Source organism: Hypomesus nipponensis, chromosome 2 (assembly GCF_054491055.1).
Source record: "Hypomesus nipponensis isolate SF chromosome 2, ASM5449105v1, whole genome shotgun sequence".
In the NCBI taxonomy this organism is placed as follows: Eukaryota; Metazoa; Chordata; class Actinopteri; order Osmeriformes; family Osmeridae; genus Hypomesus; species Hypomesus nipponensis.
Genome location: NC_140362.1, coordinates 2,475,464 through 2,497,500, shown reverse-complemented (window position 1 = coordinate 2,497,500; position 22,037 = coordinate 2,475,464). Strand labels below are relative to the sequence as shown.

At 51.8% G+C, this 22,037-nt stretch overlaps 1 protein-coding gene across 1 annotated transcript in view; it reads left to right on the top strand.

Moving 5' to 3' along the window:
• The window catches only part of cdk14 (cyclin dependent kinase 14), a 99,899-nt gene that overhangs the window by 18,359 nt on the left and 59,503 nt on the right, over window positions 1–22,037 (top strand). Inside the window, exons 3-5 of the mRNA XM_084702267.1 lie at window positions 13,304–13,543; window positions 18,862–18,956; window positions 19,940–20,019. Of these exons, the coding sequence (XP_084558393.1) occupies window positions 13,304–13,543; window positions 18,862–18,956; window positions 19,940–20,019 (415 nt within the window). The remainder of the gene's footprint in view (window positions 1–13,303; window positions 13,544–18,861; window positions 18,957–19,939; window positions 20,020–22,037) is intronic.

The window sequence follows — 22,037 nt, the reverse complement described above, 5'->3', positions numbered from 1 at the left end:
TAGCTGGCTGGTGTTGGCTGGCTGGTGTTGGCTGGCTGGTGTTGGCTGGCTGGTGTTGGCTGGCTGGTGTTGGAATGAGAACCTCACCATCCTTTCCTCATCTCCTCTCTGTCCCCTCCCTCTGCCCTTCCTCTCCTCATCTTCTCTCTCTCCCCTCCCTCTGCCCTTCCTCTCCTCATCTTCTCTCTCTCCCCTCCCTCTGCCCTTCCTCTCCTCATCTTCTCTCTCTCCCCTCCCTCTGCCCTTCCTCTCCTCATCTTCTCTCTCTCCCCTCCCTCTGCCCTTCCTCTCCTCATCTTCTCTCTCTCCCCTCCCTCTGCCCTTCCTCTCCTCATCTTCTCTCTCTCCCCTCCCTCTGCCCTTCCTCTCCTCATCTTCTCTCTCTCCCCTCCCTCTGCCCTTCCTCTCCTCATCTTCTCTCTCTCCCCTCCCTCTGCCATTCCTCTCCTCATCTTCTCTCTCTCCCCTCCCTCTGCCCTTTCTCTCCTCATCTTCTCTCTGTCCCCTCCCTCTGCCCTTCCTCTCCTCATCTTCTCTCTCTCCCCTCCCTCTGCCCTTCCTCTCCTCATCTTCTCTCTCTCCCCTCCCTCTGCCCTTCCTCTCCTCATCTTCTCTCTCTCCCCTCCCTCTGCCATTCCTCTCCTCATCTTCTCTCTCTCCCTTCCTAACTTCTCCTCTCTTTCCCTCACTCTTCTCCCCTCCTTTCTTCTTCTCTCAGCTTTCTCCTCTCATCCCTTCATCCCCACGTCAGAACTGTATTTCATATCTTATTCTGGGCTCTACCTGTGAGCCTGTCTCTCTCTCCTTGCTCCGTGACTTAATTTGGGAGAGAAGTTAATCTGAGGGCAGTTAATCCCTCTGCCTGGGGCCAGGCCTGGCTGTGCAGTGTGTGTGTGATGAATAGGGATTATTACGGCTCCGTCTTCAGATTGGGCGCTCGACTCCTCAGTGAGTGTGTTTGTGCTGCAGCTGCCAGGGATTGTACTGTCAGCCTGGAGATTAGCTGGAGTCAGCACCGAGCTGAAGAGAGGGGGGAGAGGAGGGGAGGGGAGGGGAGGGGAGGGGACAGGAGGAAGGGCAGGGCAGGGAAGGAGAGAGTGGTGGGGTGGAATGAGGATGAGGGAGAAGGGGAGGGTAGGGAGGAGGAGGGGGGGAAAGAGGAGAGGAGCAGGAGAGGAGAGGGGGAGAGAGGAGAACAGAAGATCACAGACAGATGTGTTCTCTGTGGCCAGTAGGAGAAGGGAATGGTCAGAAATATGTTTTCCTCTGGTTAAAGGTACCCATTCATTAATAAGTCTCAAATTAATTGCAATGTTACACTCTGCAGGCAATCAGAAGTGTTTTCCAATATGCTGCTGTGGTCGTTGTTGTTGTTGGGGTGTGTGTGTGTGTGTGTGTGTGTGATTGGGTTCTCCTATTGATCTGTGTAGCTGGAGGTGGAGAAGTGAAGAATAACAATGACAGTCTGATGGTAAAGAGGCAGGACGAAGCATGAAATCCGTGAGGGAGGGATGGAGGGAGGGTAGCACAGATATGCCACCTGAGTTTAAGAGAAATTAGGGCAGGCCATAGTGTGAATACCGTCAAACACGAGCACACGACACAGACAGGGATATTAGCAGCTGGAGGCAGCAGGGAGGCACGCAGCAGCAGTTGTTGCAGGGTTAGGTTCCCTCACTAAGCCGTCATGGCAGACGTCCAGTGGAGCTGGTGTTTCTGCGGCGTCGCTCGCTTCTGTCCCTGGCACGCCGTCGCCTTGCTCCATGAGGTGAGTTAGGACTGGGGTCCTCCTGTAAACATGAGGTGAGTTTGGACTGAGGTCCTCCTGTAAACAAGAGGGAGGGGGGGGGGGGCTTGGGCCCTCACGACAACTGTGTGTTGTGGAGCGAGTGTGGGTTCTGCAGAGAGTGTGTGTTGTGGAGTGTGTGTTCAACCCTCCATCAGCATGCTGAGCAGGGGCTGTGAGCAGGTCTAGACACAGCCAGCTTGTCCACCCAGGGCTAGCTCATGCACTCTCATCTCCTGGCCAAGTTGGCTGGCTGTTACCAAGTTGAACTCTCGTAATTACCGGGCGTAATTCCTCTCTCTGGCAGTGGAGCAGAGCTAGTCTGCTCTCTCTGGTGGTGGAGCAGAGCTAGTCTGGTCTCTCTGGTGGTGGACCAGAGCTAGCCCTGTCTCTCTGGTGGTGGAGCAGAGCTAGCCTGCTCTCTCTGGTGGGGGAGCAGAGCTAGCCTGCTCTCTCTGGTGGTGGAGCACATCTAGTCTGCTCTCTCTGGTGGTGGAGCAGAGCTAGTCTGGTCTCTCTGGTGGTGGACCAGAGCTAGCCCTGTCTCTCTGGTGGTGGAGCAGAGCTAGCCTGCTCTCTCTGGTGGGGGAGCAGAGCTAGCCTGCTCTCTCTGGTGGTGGAGCAGAGCTAGTCTGCTCTCTCTGGTGGTGGAGCAGAGCTAGTCTGGTCTCTCTGGTGGTGGACCAGAGCTAGCCTGGTCTCTCTGGTGGTGGAGCAGAGCTAGCCTGGTCTCTCTGGTGGTGGAGCAGAGCTAGCCCGGTCTCTCTGGTGGTGGAGCAGAGCTAGCCCGGTCTCTCTGGTGGTGGACCAGAGCTAGCCCAGTCTCTCTGGCGGTGGAGCAGAGCTAGCCTGGTCTCTCTGGCAGTGGAGCAGAGCTAGCCCGGTCTCTCTGGCGGTGGAGCAGAGCTAGCCCGGTCTCTCTGGCGGTGGAGCAGAGCTAGCCTGGTCTCTCTGGCGGTGGAGCAGAGCTAGCCTGGTCTCTCTGGCGGTGGAGCAGAGCTAGCCTGGTCTCTCTGGTGGTGGAGCAGAGCTAGCCTGGTCTCTCTGGTGGTGGAGCAGAGCTAGCCTGGTCTCTCTGGTGGTGGAGCAGAGCTAGTCTGCTCCTCCGTAGAGCTGCAGGATCACAGCCAGTTTGACGACTGGAGGAATGAAATCACCTTCAGAGAGAGTTACTTCTTCTAGGGAACTGTAGTCCCTACTACAGTCTGGCCTTACTAAGTATTGCGTGTCTGTGTGTGTGTCTGTGTGTGTGTGTGTGTGTGTGTGTCTGTGTGTGTAGTGCTTCATTCTGGGTTCAGTCCAGTACAGCGCCCTGACAAATGATGCAACAATCCCATCTAGTGAAGTAAGAAGTGAGTAGCAGTAACCCTACGACAGCAGTGAGGTAGCAGGGAAAACGCCCCACAATAATGACGTTCTGGAACAGCTGTCGAGGCTTTGAATGCCTAAATAGGTTAGGTTGGAAATGTATTTTTTGCTAGGTTCAAAAACCTTGAACCTCAAGCCTCTACAACTCCACTGCTTGGGTTGTAGATTGGACAACAGAAAGAAATAATATAACAAATGATTTCACAATTGATTTTACAAGTAATATCGCACATAACTTTACAAATAATATCACAGATGACATCCCTAATCCAAACATGGCCCCATGGTAGCCTACACCTGCCGTGGTCATCGCCGTTCCGTATCCATGGAGACGCCTAGGTGTCGTCTGTGTGTTGTGATGCTGTAGTCTCGTACTGATGAGGTCATTAGCTGCCGGGAGCAGATGGAGCGAGGGCAGAGAGTGATTGACGTGTGACCCAGACCCTGGAACCTGAGGAAGATGGAATACCACTCTGTATCTGTCAGTCAGTCAGTCAGTCAGTCAGTCAGTCTCTCTCTCTCTCTCTCTCTCTCTCTCTCTCTCTCTCTCTCTCTCTCTCTCTCTCTCTCTCTCTCTCTCTCTCTCTCTCTCTCTCTCTCTCTCTCTCTCTCTCTCTCTCTCTCTCTCTCTCTCTCTCTCTCTCTCTCTCTCTCTCTCACACACACACACACACCTGAGATTGGGACCCTGCAACACACTATTCATGGGTGTATAACTGAGAGAGAGAGACATACAGAGGGAACGAGAGAGAGAGAGAGACATGTGAGGGAGGCAGGAAGCCATCCGTCAAAATGAATTATCCAGCGTAGCGGAGATGTGGGGGTCACCAGAGGGGTGAGGGAGAGGTAGATGGGGGCGTGGGGGGGGAGTAGGGGGGTAATGAGGATTTGAGAGGTTTTACCCTCAGGGGCCTTTATGAACTGCTATTCCTCCCTGGGAGAAGGAGCCTTGAGGCTAGGGGTAGGGAAGAGAAGAGGGCAGGGAGAGGAGAGGGCAGGGAGAGGAGAGGGCAGGGAGAGGAGAGGGAGAGGAGAGGAGAGGGCAGGAGAGGAGAGGAGAGGAGAGGAGAGGGAGAGGAGAGGGCAGGGAGAGGAGAGGGAGAGGAGAGGAGAGGGCAGGGAGAGGAGAGGGAGAGGAGAGGAGAGGGCAGAGAGAGGAGAGGAGAGGGAGAGGAGAGGGCAGGGAGAGGGAGAGGAGAGGGCAGGGCAGAGAGAGGAGAGGGCAGGGAGAGGAGAGGGCAGGGAGAGGAGAGGTTTGAGGGGTAGGAGAGAGGAGGTTAGAGGGGGAGGGCAGGAAGAAGAGATGATGGGATGGGGGGGAAAAGGCTATAGGGCTGGAGTGTAAATCCAGTGAGAAGGGTGCGTGCGTGCGTGTGTGTGTGTGTGTGTGTGTGTCTAAGGACAGGGCAGACTTGGGGCTGGTGCTCCTATGTGTCTTCCAGTCTAAAGAATCCATCCCTCTCATGGTGCCAGACCCTGCTGTGCCCTGCCCTGCCCTTTCCCTCCCTACACCCTCCCCCCTTCCCCCTCTCTCCTCCTGTCCTCTCCTCTCCACCTCCTCTCCTCTCCACCTCTTCTCTCTCCCTACACCCTCCTCTCCTGTCCTACTCTCTTCTGCTCTGTTCTTCATCATCCCTTCAGCACCCCTTCTGCCATGGTGTGGGTGTGTGTGATAGGGAGAGTGTCCTGTGTGTGTGTGCAGGTCTGAATGATACATGACACAGACACTTCTGCTCTGTTGCTATTCTTCACTCACAGACTAGTGCCTTCCAACACGCTGGACGTGTGTGTGTGTGTTTGTGTGTACGTGTGTGCGTGTGTGTGTGTGTGTACGTGTGTATGTGTGTGTGTGTGTACGTGTGTAGGTGTGTGTGTGTGTGTGTGTGTGTTCCACAGTGTCGCCCAGACAGTGTCACAGTACGGTCATGGATTAAGATCCCATTAACTTGCAAATATCCATTTTACCAGAGGATGTTGTAAATGATAGCCTGTCCGCTTTCCCCAGAGCCAGGAGAAGCATCCTAACTGTCACACAGGCAGTGTGTGTGTGTGTGTGTGTGTGTGTGTGTGTGTGTGTGTGTCATGCTTTTGGCCTCAGGTGTGTGTGGAGACCCCTAAACACAATAGACACACTCCTGTTACTGTGGCAACTGGCTTGTCTGTCAAGGTCACCCACGAGGGAGAGAGAGAGAGGGAGAGAGAGAGAGAGTGGTGGGAGGGAGGGAGGGAGGGAGAGAGAGAGAGAGAGAGAGAGAGAGAGAGAGAGAGAGAGAGAGAGAGAGAGAGAGAGAGAGAGAGGGAGAGGGAGAGGGAGAGGGAGAGGGAGAGGGAGAGGGAGAGGGAGAGGGAGAGGGAGAGGGAGAGGGAGAGGTTGTGGTGTGTCAAAACATTTTGGTCAATGCCCACTGCATGCAAAATGCCTTTTAAAATTCAACAGGGTAATTAACACAAATACTTGTGTTTATTTCATTTATACCTGACAACGGCTGCCATGTTTGTAGTCTCTCCAGCCTGAGCTAATGAGCATCAAAGCTAACCCCCTTAGCTGGGAGCAGCTGCCATGTTTGTAGTCCCTCCAGGGTAAGGTGGGGCCAGGGGTCAAGTTACACCCCAGTGCTGCAAGACAAGCAGGGAGGCTGGGAGGGGAGGGGGGTTGGTAGAAAGATAATCAATTGTTTTTGGCTTAGTCTTCATACAGTAGCCTGCCCTAGTTAATCTTGGTAACACACACACACCTACACACGCACACACACACACAGTTAAGCCTAGCTACACGTGTACGTGTTCTCATCTTAAAATCACTTCATAAATCCCAAAGGAAATTCAACCGTCTTGCTATTGTGTGTCAGTGTGTAAGTGTGTCCACTGGTACAGAACTCCAGGAGAGGCAAAACAGTGGCCATGATGCAGAATAACAAGATGAGACACTCTACTACAGCTCACACACACATACACTCTCACACACACAGAGACGCACACAGTCACAGTCAGTAACGCCAGCTCCGTCGATGCAGACTCCACTTCCACACTCTGCTTCCTCAAACTCCGAGGGCCGTACCATCTCTGCTGCGATGCGGGGGCCGCTGGGCTGGAGGGGATCGCTGACGCACCCTCAGGAGAGTCCCTCTCACCCACCTGCTGCCCCGCGACACGATCCCAGCGCACCCCCGCTGCCCAAGTCAGGGCTGTGAGAGAACAAGGTCTTCAAGCTCTCCCTCCTCTCGGATTTTACCTCCCCTCACTCCCCCCACCTCCTCCCGGCTCCTGGTACGATCTCGTCGCTCCCAGTCTGTTAGTGCGGTGAGAGGGAGAGAATGTGAGGGAGGAAGGGAGTGTGAGAGAGAGAGATAGACAGGGAGAGAGAGGGATGTTTTGAGCAGGTTTTGCAGGCAGAGTGATTAGTATGACTACGCTGTCTGTTCCATAGTGGCATCCTGCTATAAGGTAAGAAGAAGACTGACTTAGCTCTTATTTCCTGCATCCCTCCCTCCCTCCTTCCCTCCTTCGCTCCGGGTGCAGCTGTGAATGCCAGCTCGTGCGTGCGCGTGTGTTTGTGTGCGTGATGTGATTGAGCGGGAACAGAATCCCCCAGACACATGCTGAACATGGGATAAGCATGTTGACGTTGTATCTAGAGTATATCTGACAGGATCAGCGTTGAATCTGTATGTGTGTGTGTGTGTGTGTGTGTGTGTGTGTGCAGCGTGATGTGTGTGTGTGTGCTAGCTCACTACTGGCCCACCTGAGACTAGCTGCGTCTGATTGTGGAGGATGGAGCGAGGGAGGGATGGGGGGATGAATGAAGGAGAGTGAGAAGGGAGGTGTGTCGAAGGGCTGTTAGTGGCCTCATCTGCTGTTTGCCAACAGTGAGCCTGCAGAGATAATCTACTACTCTCTCCCTCTATGTCTCTCTATCTTCCCACCTCTCCCTGTCTTTCACTGTCTGTCTTACTCTCTTTCTCTCAGTTCCGCAGTTTTCTTTCATTCCTCTTGTACCGCCTTCCCTCCGTCTGGCATACAATCTCTCAGCTAACAGAGACAGCTGTGTAGTGGTGTAGTACTCTCTCTTTCTCCCTCTCTCCCTGTCTCTCTCTCTCCCTCCTTGTCTCTCTTGTATTTCCCTTTCTCTCTCCCTGTCCCTCCCTCTCTGCATGTCTCCCTGTCTGTCTCTCTCTGCTCCTGTCTCTCTCCCTCTCCTCTCTCTCTGCCTTTCCCCCTTTCTCTCTCTCTCTGCTCCTGTCTCTCTCCCTCTCCTCTCTCTCTGCCTTTCCCCCTTTCTCTCTCTCTCTCCTCCTGTCTCTCTCCCTCTCCTCTCTCTCTGCCTGGCTTCCTGTCTGTCTCTCTCTCCTCTTGTCCCTGTTTCTCTCTCTCTCTCTCTCCTCCTGTCTCTCTGTCTCTCTTCCTCTCCTCTCTCTGCCTGTCTTCGTACCCTGGGGACTGGCAATGTCACCCCTGGGGGAGGAGAAGGTAGAGTAAGGAAGAGAGACTAGGAAGAAAAACAAAAACGAACATTGGAAGAAAAAAAGATTTAAGAGATGTTTAAAGTCAGTAGAAAGGGTTTGAAAGGGAGCATTCCTACTCAGCGCGACGCAACATTATTTTATTGGGTCAGGCGAAATGCGAAAACATGAACCATTGACAAACAGCCTCGTGCATGGCCAAAAATAACCACGCTGAAAACGTAGACTCTGTTTCAGGTAACTTGATAAATTCAAATTCCATGACACCGCAGCTTTTGTTAATGGTCCTGTGGCTCTGAGTACAGGGAGATGTTACCGGAAGATTTCCCAGAGGGTGCTCATCACCCCCAACTCGGGAGGGAGAGAGGAAGACAGATGGAGGAAGAGGAGGGTGGAGGGAGAGAAGGATAAAGGGGAAGGAGATGTGGACAGGTGCAGGCAAGCGGGCTGGAGACCAGGAAGACAACCAATCAGGAAGACCAGAGAGAGGGAGGGAAGTGGGGAGAGAGGGAGGTTGGGAGAGAAAAGAGACAGGCGAAGGAGTCAAGTGAGTCAGTAGATGGATGTTGGCTAGACAGAATGTGGTCCTAGTCTGTAGATAAGTTCTTAGGGTTAGGGTTAGGATAAACCCCATCAGGGTTGACATCTCAGCCAGGGTCTGTGTTCCCTCCTCAGTGCACCAGCAACTGGGGTCCAACCCCGCTAAACGTAGGGAAGTCGGTTTGGAACCAGGCGGCCTCGATGTAGCAGCTGTGTCAGTTCTACTGTCAACCACGGTCCACTCGCCTTCCCCTTGGTCTAATGACACCTGCTAGTTGTTTCTTTACTCACACATTGTTGTGATGTTTGCTCATGCATATCTTACACTCTCAGGGTTGTTGATGCCCGTGCGCTCCTGCCTTGATGTGAGAGTCCCCTGTGACCCAGTGAGACCTTCTCAGGGCCAAGGGGACTCACAGGCACCTGGCGGGATGGTGCTGGAGAGGGTCACTTCACATCCTGGATGAAGTGTTACTGCGTTCCAGGCGCTGTGAGACAGGCTGACTGACTGCCACAGTCTTTGGGTGCAGAGCATGAAGCCTCACTCATCATGATGCCACGCTAGCCATACACTCACCTTGTTTATGCTGAGAGAGAGAGAGAGAGAGAGAGACACAGACAGACAGACAGACAGACAGACAGACAGAGAGTTAAGAGAGAACAGAGGGACACATGGAGGGACACATGGAGGGACACATGGAGGGAGAGAGAGAGAGAGAGAGAGAGAGAGAGAGAGAGAGAGAGAGAGAGAGAGAGAGAGAGAGAGAGAGAGAGAGAGAGAGGCACACATTCAGCAGAGTGCAAGGCTCTTCATCTGGCAGTGATGTAATGTATGAAGGGCTTCCACTTAGAGCTTCAGGCCCAGCATCATTATGTGAAACTGATATCTTTACATTAGGGCCCCCCCTTCTCTCTGAGGCTCAGTAAACAGGGTAGGCTGGGTGTTAGCCTGAGCTAGGTTAGGTTAGGCTAGGTTGGGGTGGGCTACGCTAGGCTAGGTTAGCCTGGGGTGGGTTAATATAGCCTTAGTTTGGCTAGGCTAGGCTAGGCTGGGTTAATCTTAAATAGACTAGGCTAGGCTAGGTTCCATAGGGCTGGAGCTCATTTCAAACCAGGATTGATACTGTGAGAAGCTGTATGTGATCAGGGGCTTGGCCCTGGAGCCAGGGTGACCAATGACCTGACCCTGACTGAACACCAGGGCCTCCTGGACCAGGCCTGGTTCAGGGTTCAGTTTGTACCTGGCTTTCTCTCTGCAGATTACCATGTTTGATGTACTGCTCTGTGGTCCAGCTCAGGCCAGGCAGGGCTAGGGTAGGGCAGACTGGAGGAGGCCAGGCAGGGCTAGGGTAGGGCAGACTGGAGAAGGCCAGGCAGGGCTAGGGTAGGGCAGACTGGAGGGTGTAGGCAGGGCTGGGATAGGGCAGACTGGAGGGTGTAGGCTGGGCGAGGTTCACCCTTGTCATTTCACGATCACAACCTCCCCAGCTCTCTCACTCTGACTCTTAAAAGACACCAACCAGACAGAACAGTTCAGACCCTGCATCAACAGACATGCAGTGTGTCTTCCTTGATCTTGTAACCGCCGTGGTCTAGCATCTTCTGAGAGAGTGTTTCATCTCCAGTAACGATGCCAGAATTGGGCCAGAGGATGGACACTGCATATCTTGTTACGCCGTTGATGCTAATTAGCAAGTGATCAGAGAGACATCCACATAACTCAGGGCTTGGTAGCTCACCATTCTCCAGGAGGGATGAGCATGAACATAACCATGGGTTTAGCTATTTATACTGGAATAATTAACTCTTACATTACCGATTACCGCGGTAGCTACAGCAGGAATTACTTAGTTGGGAACTAGGTTCATTTGGGATTGAATCTAAAAACAATTTCTGCTATGATACTATTGACTGTCAGGGTCGAGGCCTGTTCAATCCTGTTCCTGGTGAGATAGATCTACCCTCCTGTAGGTGTACACTATGACCTGACCCTGTTCCAGGTTCCATCTGTCTGTCCCTCCATCCATCCATCCCTCTCTCCATCTCCCTCCCTCCCTCCCCAGCGGTGTGTCTTCCAGCTCTAAGCGTTCCCTTGTGGAGGTGTCCGTGCTTTGACATGTGAAAGCCACACCGCGCCAGGGAGCTCTCCAACAATAGAAGCTGTGAAAGATGCCGCCAAGTTAGCACCAACAAGCCCCCCACTCGCCCTGCCCCGCCCCCCCTGCCCTGCAGCCAATCACCTCCAACACAATAGCCTGTGCCGTAGATAGCGAGCGAGGAGAGGTGGAGGAGGAGGATGAGGTATTGTTTTCCACTCGGCGTATTGCCTCACCATCTCCTTTCTCAGAACTGAGAGTGATCCGGGCTGGCAGACAGGGCCTTTGTCTGCGCGGGACAGGAAGTGACATACTCCAGGGGGGGTAGTGAGGGTGGCTGACTTAACAAGGCTGGGAGAGGATGTGCATTTAACCCAGTGTTGGGGGTGATGAGCGGTGGGGGAGAGGGGGGTTGACAGCGTTTGGGAAGGAGAACACTCCTCCAGAGATGTGTGGTTGTGAACATCACTCACGCTAATGTCATCATGAGGCACTCAGCTGCTGCCATCAGGACAGCAACCCCCCCCCATCCCCCCCCCCTCTCCCCCACTTAACCTGGAACCCTAATCCTAATCGTAAGGTCTCTCTCTCTCTCTCTCTCTCTCTTTTGTCACTTTCTCTGTCTCTCTCTCAGTCTCTGTCTCTCTGTCTCTTTTTCACTTTCTGTCTCCCTCTGTCTCTTTCTCACTTTCTCTCTGTCTCTCTCTCAGTCCCTGCCTCTCGGTTTCTCTCTCTTTTTTCCTCTCTCTCGCTCTCTCGGTGAAGGATATAGGATGCAGGATGCATGATCTAGCATGTAGGATACAGGAGTTAGGATGTATAATGCATGATGTAGGATATAGGATGCATGATGTAGGATATAGGATGCATGATGCATGATGTAGGATATAGGATGCATGATGCAGGATGTAGGATGCCGGACTTAGACATAGCGTGCAAAACTTGTTTGTTTACACATGCCTTCTCCACGGACACTGAGCGAGGATGATGGCCCTTACTGTGGCTATGTTTGTCCATGTTTACAAGAAGGCTATTTGCGTGTACTCACACATGCGGGAACATATAGTGTGTGTCTGTGTGTACTCAGTCATGTGTGGACAAATACTCTGTGTGTGTGTGTGGATATGTGTGTCCAATGGGTCTCTGTGTGTGTGTTTGTGTGTGTATCTATGCGTCTGTGTGTCTGTATGTGTATGTGTGCGTTTCCCTAAGTGTGAGATGACATTACCCTGGGCATTGAACGGTCTCCTAACCCTTGAATCTTTCTTCTTCTTCTCTAGTCTGAAGGGTAGAATCTTCTTCTTCTCTAGTCTGAAGGGTAGAATCTTTCTTCTTCTTCTCTAGTCTGAAGGGTAGAATCTTTCTTCTTCTTTAGTCTGAAGGGTAGAATCTTTCTTCTTCTTCTCTAGTCTGAAGGGTAGAATCTTTCTTCTTCTTCTCTAGTCTGAAGGGTAGAATCTTCTTCTTCTCTAGTCTGAAGGGTAGAATCTTTCTTCTTCTTTAGTCTGAAGGGTAGAATCTTTCTTCTTCTTCTCTAGTCTGAAGGGTAGAATCTTTCTTCTTCTTCTCTAGTCTGAAGGGTAGAATCTTTCTTCTTCTTTAGTCTGAAGGGTAGAATCTGTCTTCTTCTTCTCTAGTCTGAAGGGTAGAATCTTTCTTCGTCTTCTCTAGTCTGAAGGGTAGAATCTTTCTTCTTCTTTAGTCTGAAGGGTAGAATCTTTCTTCTTCTTCTCTAGTCTGAAGGGTAGAATATTTCTTCTTCTTCTCCAGTCTGAAGGGTAGAATCTTCTTCTCTAGTCTGAAGGGTAGAATCTTTCTCCTTCTTCTCTAGTCTGAAAGGTAGAATCTTTCTTCTTCTTCTCTAGTCTGAAGGGTAGAGTGGCTCGTTAGTGGGGTGTTGTCAGTTCCTCCTGTGGAGGTCTTGTTTTCACGTCTGTCTGTTAGTGACTAGTAGGGTCTGGGCTCCCTCTGACCTGATAGCAGCCGTGAGGGTGTTAGACACACACACACTCATACACACATCAGCCGTGAGGGTGTTAGATACACACACACACACACACACATACACACACAGACCAACACACACAAACACATACAGACGCACACACACATGGTTGCCATGGACACTGCACACTACCCGTATTTCTGACAGAGGCCCGTCAGCTCCCGCTAAAATCACAGAGCGGAAACGAGAGACGCCGGCGTCGCTTTCCCTTCGCCTGACCTCCCGCCTCGCCGTCCCCCCCCAACCACCAGCAGATACACAGGCCACACAAGTCGCTCGTGTGCGGAAAAGTTCAAGCGCGCATTCGGAAGCGGGCCGGGGTAAACCTAGCTGGCCGCGCTCTGCAAGGTGACTCCTTCCTCGCTGGAGAGTCGAGTGATAAGAGAGGCCGGGACTGGGGAGTCCTGGGCTAAATATTTAATCTGGGAGGAGGGGGGGGGGGGCACAACACGACACGCCACCTGACTGTTTTGTGTCCAGTGTGTGCATTGTCTACTGTAAGAATGGAGAGGAGCCTGTAGGTGAGGATCTGTGTGTGTGTGTGTGTGTGTGTGTGCGTGTGTGTTTGTGTGTGTGTGTGCGTGTGTGTGGGAATCTGTGAGGGAGCGTTGAAAGTGAGGAGACTGGAGCTGTTTTGATCAGAGAGATGGAGATGAAGGAACTCTCATCCTAGCAGAAACTCCGCAGGGAAGGAGACATCCAGACCGATAGAGAGATGAAAAGATGCTTGTAGTTCGAGTAGAGGAAGGAGGGAGATAGCTTTTTTGGGGCCAAACATCGATTAATACAAGGTATCTCACTTTCTTTTTCTCTTCCCTTTATCTTCCCCCCCCCCTGTCTCTCTGTATATCCTTCTCCCCCTCTCTCACCCTCCCTCTCTATCTCTCTCACTCCCTTCATCTCTCTCTTCCCCCCCCCTGTCTCTCTGTATATCCTTCTCTCCCCCCTCTCCCTCCCTCCCTCTCTATCTCTCTCACTCCCTTCATCTCTCTCTTGTTCTCCCCCTGTCTCTCTGTACACCCCCCCCCCCCCCCCCCCCCCCTATCAGATATGTGTCACGAAGATGTCCACGCGCGGCTGCCAGGGAAGCGACTCGGTCATCAAGCCCCTGGCCACCATCCCTGAGGACAGGAAGGTCCAGCGCACGCAGAGCGGCTTCGACACGTTCGACAAGCCGGCCAGCCAGGTGAAGAGGGTCCACTCTGAGAACAATACCTGCATCAGCTCCAAGAGCTCCTCCAGCGGGAAGGAGTCGCCCAAACTACGCCGACACTCCAGCCCCAGCTCTGTGAGTCCTGACAGGCCGGGAGCGTGTCTGTGTGCGGGCCCTGTTAGCACACCTGCTAATGCTAACATCTGTGTGTGTGTGTGTGTCCTGTCAGTGTACATGCTAATGCTAACATGTGTGTGTGTGTGTCCTGTCAGTGTACATGCTAATGCTAACATCTGTGTTGTGTCTTGTCAGTGTACATGCTAATGCTAACATCTGTGTGTGTGTGTGTGTCCTGTCAGTGTACATGCTAATGCTAACATCTGTGTGTGTCTCGTCAGTGTACATGCTAATGCTAACATCTGTGTGTGTGTGTGTGTGTCCTGTCAGTGTACATGCTAATGCTAACATCTGTGTGTGTGTGTGTGTCCTGTCAGTGTACATGCTAATGCTAACATCTCTGTGTGTGTTGTGTTAGTGTACATGCTGAAATCAGTACGCTAATACAGTATCTCTGCGTTTGTGTGGGTATGCATGTGTCCTGTTAGTGTGCATGCTAATTGACTGTGTGCTTGTGTGTGTGTGTGTGTGTGTGTCTTTCTTTGCCCTGTACATGATCATTTATCTATGAGCGTGTGTGTGTTTACCCTGTCGGACTACTCTACATGTCAAACACTTCTTTGTGTGTGTGTGTGTGCGCGTGTGTTGATCTTGTTAACACACTTGTTTGAAACATCTGTGAGCAGAGAGGCTTGCTGCTGTCATTCCCATGTTCTCGTGTTCTCGAACTAGCAGAACCTCATTTTGCCGGTCGCAAACACCAATCACAGTCCGCCTCTCAGAGCCGGGGTGATCAGCTTGTTTACCCACAACACAGTTCCTTCACCATGGAGATGAGATTCAGGTTTCAATCACATCCTCTGTTAAGTTGTGTTTATTGTGCGCACAAATGAGATATATTAGGGGAAGATGGTGCTTGACTAATTACCTGCCAGTGTGTGTGTGTGTGTGTGTGTGTGTGTGTCTGTGCGCGCGCGCGTGTGTGTGGCATAAAAATGGCTCCAGATCTCTCCAGCTGTAAAGGGAGTCTTCTTCTGTCGTTCAGCCTGCTAGCGACGTCTCTTCCTGTCCTGGTTTCATATTAACATTTCATGGAGTAGCACTCTGGCAGAGGACTGCATGCTGTGCTGCTCAGCTGCACAGTCATGGGCCTCAGCACCAAGCAGCTGCACAGTCATGGGCCTCAGCACCAAGCAGCTGCACAGTCATGGGCCTCAGCACCAAGCAGCTGCACAGTCATGGGCCTCAGCACCAAGCAGCTGCACAGTCATGGGCCTCAGCACCAAGCAGCTGCACAGTCATGGGCCTCAGCACCAAGCAGCTGCACAGTCATGGGCCTCAGCACCCAGCATAGAACACCTCACACACTCCATCCACCAATTAAACCTTCTGTTCACCAGAATGCACCCCTGAACACACACACATACCCTGACAGCTGTGGGTCTTTATGTACTGAATCTTCCAGCATGCATTGAGGGTGATGCCCGAGGGACGGCCGTGTCATACTCTGTCATAGGAAGAGCAATGTTTAGACTTTAGTAACTGAGTGTGTGTTTGTGTGTGTGTGTGTGTGTGTGTGTGTGAGTGTGTGTGTGTGTGTGCAGCTGTGTGTCTGGCTCTATACTGAGTCTTAAGGGAGGGAGGGCTGTGCCATGTTACATTGCCCTGATGTATCTAACCTCTGACCTGCTAGGATAGCCTGGCCTGTGACCTTCCACCTCCACACACACACACACACACACACACAAATGCAAACAAAGGACAGAACCCATAGAACACACTTATGGAAATGGCTAAAGTACCAACTAATGGATGTAGATATAATCCATTTGATTGCTGCTTCAGAGGAAATGCATGAGCTGTGAGTGCACCTATTGCATCCAGACAGACAACCAGCCTGCCAAACAAACAGACAGCCACACTGATAGACGACAAGCCAGCCAGCCAGCCCTCCAACCCCAGGGCACTTAAGAGGAGATGGAGCAGTGACTTCCCCTCGTGACTCTGGGGAAAGAGCCTCTCCCCTCAATCAGTGAATCAGTGTAATGAGGTGGCTTGTGACAGCTCCCCCTGTCTGTGTGGATGACCTGTGCCCCAATCAAGCCGTGATGGACTCCTCCACTCCGGAGAGACTCTTCACACGGCTTGGCACTGCAACAGTGTGTGTGTGTGTGTGTGTGTGGAGGGAGGGTGCGTGTGTGGAGGGATGGAGGGAGGGCAAGTGTGTGTGTGTGGAGGGGTGGCTGTGTGTGTGGGGGGGGGGGGGGGAGGGTGTGTGTGTGTGTATGTGTAGGAAGGGGGTGTGTAAGTGTGTGTGCATGGAGGGGTGTGTGTGTTTAGCCACAACAGGCTTCACCAGATGCAGCTCAATCAGAGAAAGTAGAACAGGCATGACTGTTAGTGTGAGTGTGAGAAGCGTATATCCCGGTAGGTGGAACCGCGGTACGTTGATGAGATATATTTACCATAGTTATTTTTTAATCAGTTTTCTACTACCTGCAGACACACTGCATGAACAGTCAATCGTTTAGCAGATACATGCATGTTTACGACCCGTCCCACCACCAGTCACTATCAAACTGAGGTCACTCTGAAGCTGCTGCAGCTAGCTAGCTAGCTTACTTCTACTACTGTACCAGACCACACACTGCTAGCTAGCTAGCTTACTTCTACTACTGTACCAGACCACACACTGCTAGCTAGCTAGCTTACTTCTACCACTGTACCAGACCACACCTCGCTAGCTACCTTATTTCTACTATAGCACATAGCTCTCAGCCCTATTCTCCTCCACCAGAAACACAGTTCTCCTAGAGAACAATATTAAATGATATTTCTGAAGGGTTCTTAGTGTGAAGTCCTTGGTTGGGTTCTGTAAGAGAAGGAGATAAAGGATGCAGCACGCATGCAGAGACGAGACATTTTTTGTTCTGCTGGTGACTCTTCTGATTCAGGAAGAGACGTGGTTGTGAAGGGGGTTGTCAGGCATAGTGCATTCTGGGGAACCTCTGATGTGTCTACCTTTCTAAAACTGTTTCCTGTCCATCAACCATTAGCTGAGGCAATGGCATGTCTAAAAATGATCACACACTCACACACACACACACACCGTGTTATGTAACGGATACAGATGGCTGTTGTCACCGCGGGTCTTCTCTTACCCAGGGTGTGTGTCAGGAAAGAACCTCATGAATCATATGTGACAGTCAGTATCATATGATCCCTGAGGAACACTGAGATACATGACACCTACAGGATCCTCACACACGCACTCACACACACACACACACACACACACCTACAGGATCCTCACACACAAACACACACACATCCAGGATTCTCACACACACACACACACACACACACTTTCACGACCCAGCCTACCTGAACAACTTCTCTTGACCAATGTATTTCTTAGTTTGCTGTCCTTGTGAGGACTTCTGGTTCCCACACATACACACACACACACACACACACACACACTCTGACTGGCAGGGAGCAGTAGACATGAGGGTCTATAGAGGGTCAGATTCAGGCCAGGGTCCTAGACAGCACTGTCTTCTGCCTCCCAAGTCCTTTCACCCTACTGCTGTACTGTGGTGGAGGTGACACAGTCCTCTCACCCTACTGCTGTACTGTGGTGGAGGTGACACAGTCCTCTCACCCTACTGTGGTACTGTGGTGGAGGTGACACAGTCCTCTCACCCTACTGTGGTACTGTGGTGGAGGTGACACAGCCCTCTCACCCTACTGCTGTACTGTGGTGGAGGTGACACAGTCCTCTCACCCTACTGCTGTACTGTGGTGGAGGTGACACAGTCCTCTCACCCTACTGTGGTACTGTGGTGGAGGTGACACAGTCCTCTCACCCTACTGCTGTACTGTGGTGGAGGTGACACAGTCCTCTCACCCTACTGTGGTACTGTGGTGGAGGTGACACAGTCCTCTCACCCTACTGTGGTACTGTGGTGGAGGTGACACAGTCCTCTCACCCTACTGTGGTACTGTGGTGGAGGTGACACAGTCCTCTCACCCTACTGCTGTACTGTGGTGGAGGTGACACAGTCCTCTCACCCTACTGTGGTACTGTGGTGGAGGTGACACAGTCCTCTCACCCTACTGCTGTACTGTGGTGGAGGTGACACAGTCCTCTCACCCTACTGTGGTACTGTGGTAGAGGTGACACAGCCCTCTCACCCTACTGTGGTACTGTGGTGGAGGTGACACAGCCCTCTCACCCTACTGTGGTACTGTGGTGGAGGTGACACAGTCCTCTCACCCTACTGCTGTACTGTGGTGGAGGTGACACAGTCCTCTCACCCTACTGCTGTACTGTGGTGGAGGTGACACAGTCCTCTCACCCTACTGTGGTACTGTGGTGGAGGTGACACAGCCCTCTCACCCTACTGTGGTACTGTGGTGGAGGTGACACAGTCCTCTCACCCTACTGCTGTACTGTGGTGGAGGTGACACAGTCCTCTCACCCTACTGTGGTACTGTGGTGGAGGTGACACAGTCCTCTCACCCTACTGTGGTACTGTGGTGGAGGTGACACAGTCCTCTCACCCTACTGTGGTACTGTGGTGGAGGTGACACAGCCCTCTCACCCTACTGTGGTACTGTGGTAGAGGTGACACACAGCCTAACTATGGTTTCATTTAGCAAACTATTTTTACTTACTTGTTGTGTCTGTGTGAGTCTGTGTGTGTGTGTTTGTGAGCTACACCCTGTATACTATATTTTCAAAAGCACCTCTGTCACCCTGTCCTCCAGCCTTGATAACCATGCAGCCCTGCCCCTGATAACCCAGCAGCCCTGCCCCCGATAACCCTGCAGCCCCACCCTTGATAACCCTGCCGCCCTGCCGCTGATAACCCTGCTGCCCTGTCCCTGATAACCCTGCCGTCCTGCCCCTGATAACCCTGCCGCCCTGCCCCTGATAACCCTGCAACCCCACCCTTGATAACCCTGCAGCCCCACCCCTGATAACCCTGCCGCCCTGCCCCTGATAGCCCTGCCGCCCTGCCCCTGACAACCCTTCAGCCCTGCCCCTGATAACTCTGCCGCCCTGCCCCTGATAACCCTGCCCCTGATAACCCTGCAGCCCTGCCCCTGATAACCCTGCCGCCTTGCCCCTGATAACCCTGCAGCCCTGCCCCCGATAGCCATGCAGCCCTGCTCCTAATAACCCTGCAGCCCTGCCCCTGATACCCCTGCAGCCCTGCCCCTGATAATCCTGTAGCCCTGCCCCTGATAACCCTGCAGCCCTGCCCCCGATAACCCTGCAGCCCTGCCCCTGATAACCCTGCAGCCCTGTCTTCCTTTGTGTGTTTCAGCCCACAAGTCCCAAGTTTGGCAAGGCAGACTCCTATGAGAAACTAGAGAAGCTGGGAGAAGGATCGTACGCCACTGTTTACAAAGGGAAAAGCAAGTAAGTAGATAGTGTTTGTTGCGTGTGTGTTTATGTGCATATGTATGTATATATGTGTGTGTGTGTGTGTGTGTGTGTGTGTGTGTGTGTGTGTGTGTGTGTGTGTGTGTGTGTGTGTGTGTGTGTGTGTGTGTGTGTGTGTGTGGTTGAGACTTAGGCGTAGAGAATAATAATGTTGTGTTTTGTGTTTATAAGTCAATTTCAAATTTGATTCAGTGACTCAATCTTGCTTGATAAGCAATACCAATTTTATATGCACATACTAGCATGTAATTATGAATCAGAAAGAGGGAGAGTTAATGAAAGGGCCACAACGGCTATGGTGCTTATTCTGTACATAATTATTTTTCTATTTCTGCAATAAGAAAATGCAAATGCTAAGCATGAAATTGTGTGTGTTTCTTTAAATGACCCTGGTATTAAACAGTGCAACGATTGTTTCAAATTTGTATTCATCCCTTCTGCCTTTGTGTTTCTGCCCTGCAGTAAAATAATCAGGTCTGACAAATGAAAATGTAGAGAATTACATTTCCACTCACCACTTATAGATTGAAATTAATCTGGCCTATTTTTCACCTTAATGACGTTATTTTGTGTTTCTGTCTTGTATGATGTATTTGATGTGAGAAAGCTGTTCTCCCTGGTCTGCCAGTCCTGGAGCTGCCGTCAGCTCGCAGCTCCCTAGCGACACCCCCAATGACTTCCTCACATCCCTGCCTCTCTACGGATATTGCACTCTCTCTGGCACTCTCTCGGGCCACAGACACAAATACAATTTACATTTTTACGCTTTATCCATTTAGAAAACGCTTTTATCCAAAGCGATATCCAAGTGCTTGTAGGAAGTTCAGCAGAAGATCAAGGATCAGAAGAGCATTAGTCCTAACGGTGTTTCTGTGGTCAGAATCAAGGAGCCATCTGAATTTGAGTGCTAAATAATCACATTACCCAGCTGATGTTTTGATTGGTTGTGTTGTTGCTAGGGTGAACGGGAAGCTGGTGGCGCTGAAGGTGATTCGCCTGCAGGAGGAGGAGGGCACGCCCTTTACAGCCATCAGGGAAGGTAGGGGCGGGGCCAGTTGTGGGGGCGGGGCCAGTTGTGGGGGCGGGGCCAGTTGTGGGGGCGGGGCCAGTTGTGGGGGTGGACCAGTGGTGGGGGTGGGGTGGCGTCTGTTATGTGGCCAGTTTTTGGGGTGGGGCCAGTTATGGGGGCGGGGCCAGTTCTGAAGGGGTGGGGCAGATCCTGTTGTTCCATGGAAGTGGGGCGGGGCCTGTACAGTCAGGAGCTATTGCAGAGTTATTTTTCTTTATTGCTACTGCAGTGTGTTTCTGTTTCCTCAGTGTGAGAGAGAGAGAAAGAGAGAGAGAGAGAGAGAGAGAGAGGGGGGGGGGAGGGAGGGAGGGAGGGAGGAGAGACACACACCTCTACACAGGCACCAGCTGGCTTTTTAATTTAGATGTGAAAATGATCCTGTCTGTTTGATCTGGGAGACAGCAAGGGTAGGACTGATGAACAGAGCCCCTTCCACCTCTCCATCTCTATCACTCCATCCCTCCATCTCTCTGTCACTCCATCCCTCCATCTCTATCACTCCATCCCTCCATCTCTCTGTCACTCCATCCCTCCATCTCTATCACTCCATCCCTCCATCTCTCTGTCACTCCATCCCTCCATCTCTATCACTCCATCACTCCATCTCTATCACTCCATCCCTCCATCTCTATCACTCCATCTTTATCACTCCATCCCTCCATCTCTCTATCTCTCCATCCATCCCTCCATTTCTCTATCACTCCATCCATCCCTCCATTTCTCTATCACTCCATCCCTCCATCTCTCTGTCACTCCATCCCTCCATCTCTCTATCACTCCATCCATCCCTCCATTTCTCTATCACTCCATCCATCCCTCCATCTCTATCACTCCATCCATCCCTCCATTTCTCTATCACTCCATCCATCCCTCCATCTCTCTATCACTCCATCTTTATCACTCCATCCCTCCATCTCTCTATCTCTCCATCCATCCCTCCATTTCTCTATCACTCCATCCATCCCTCCATTTCTCTATCACTCCATCCCTCCATCTCTCTGTCACTCCATCCCTCCATCTCTCTATCACTCCATCCATCCCTCCATTTCTCTATAACTCCATCCATCCCTCCATCTCTATCACTCCATCCATCCCTCCATTTCTCTATCACTCCATCCATCCCTCCATTTCTCTATCACTCCATCCCTCCATCTCTATCACTCCATCCCTCCCCCTCTCTCCATTGCATACTCTATCCTTCCATTCCTATCCCCACTCAGTCCCCCCCCCCCCCCCCCCACACACACACACACATACATACACCCTCCTCGGGAGCAGATCAGAAAGGCTTTTGTAAATTGAACTAATTCAGCAATTACTGGTTAGGAAGCTTCTGCTCTGGGAACGTGGATGGAATTATAGAACACTGCTTTATTATCCAGCAGAAAGACCCTGAGCCAGACCCAGGTGTGTGTGTGTGTGTGTGTAACACATACCTGTCGCACTCCCTTCACACACACCCAACAGACTCCAACATACACACACACCCTACATCCACACACGCACACCCCACACACACTCTGTCATCCCCCACACACACACCCAACACACCCGTCACATACACTGGTCCGCTCGTCAGATCCCCCTGGTCGATGTCTCTCCCTGTTGCAGTGTGTATGTGTGTGTGTGTGTGTGTGTGAATGAATCACATTGACATCAGTCTGAGAATCCCATTCAACTCTGCTAATAAAACACACACTTGATATTCTGCCCTCGCTCTATTTCTCCCCCTCTCTAACCTTCTATTTCTCTCTCTCCCTCTCCATCTCTCCCTCTCTCTAACCTTCTATCTCTCTCTCTCTCTCTCTCTCCATCTCTCCCTCTCTCTAACCTTCTATCTCTCTCTCTCCCTCTCTCTCTCTTTTCTAAATGAAAGCGTCTTCTGTGTTTGCAGACAGGCATCCTGTCAGCTGTGTGTCTCCGGCTGGCTCCTCGCTAATTGGGGGTTGGAGGGGTGGGGGTGTGGAGGGGTGGGGGTGTGTGGAGGG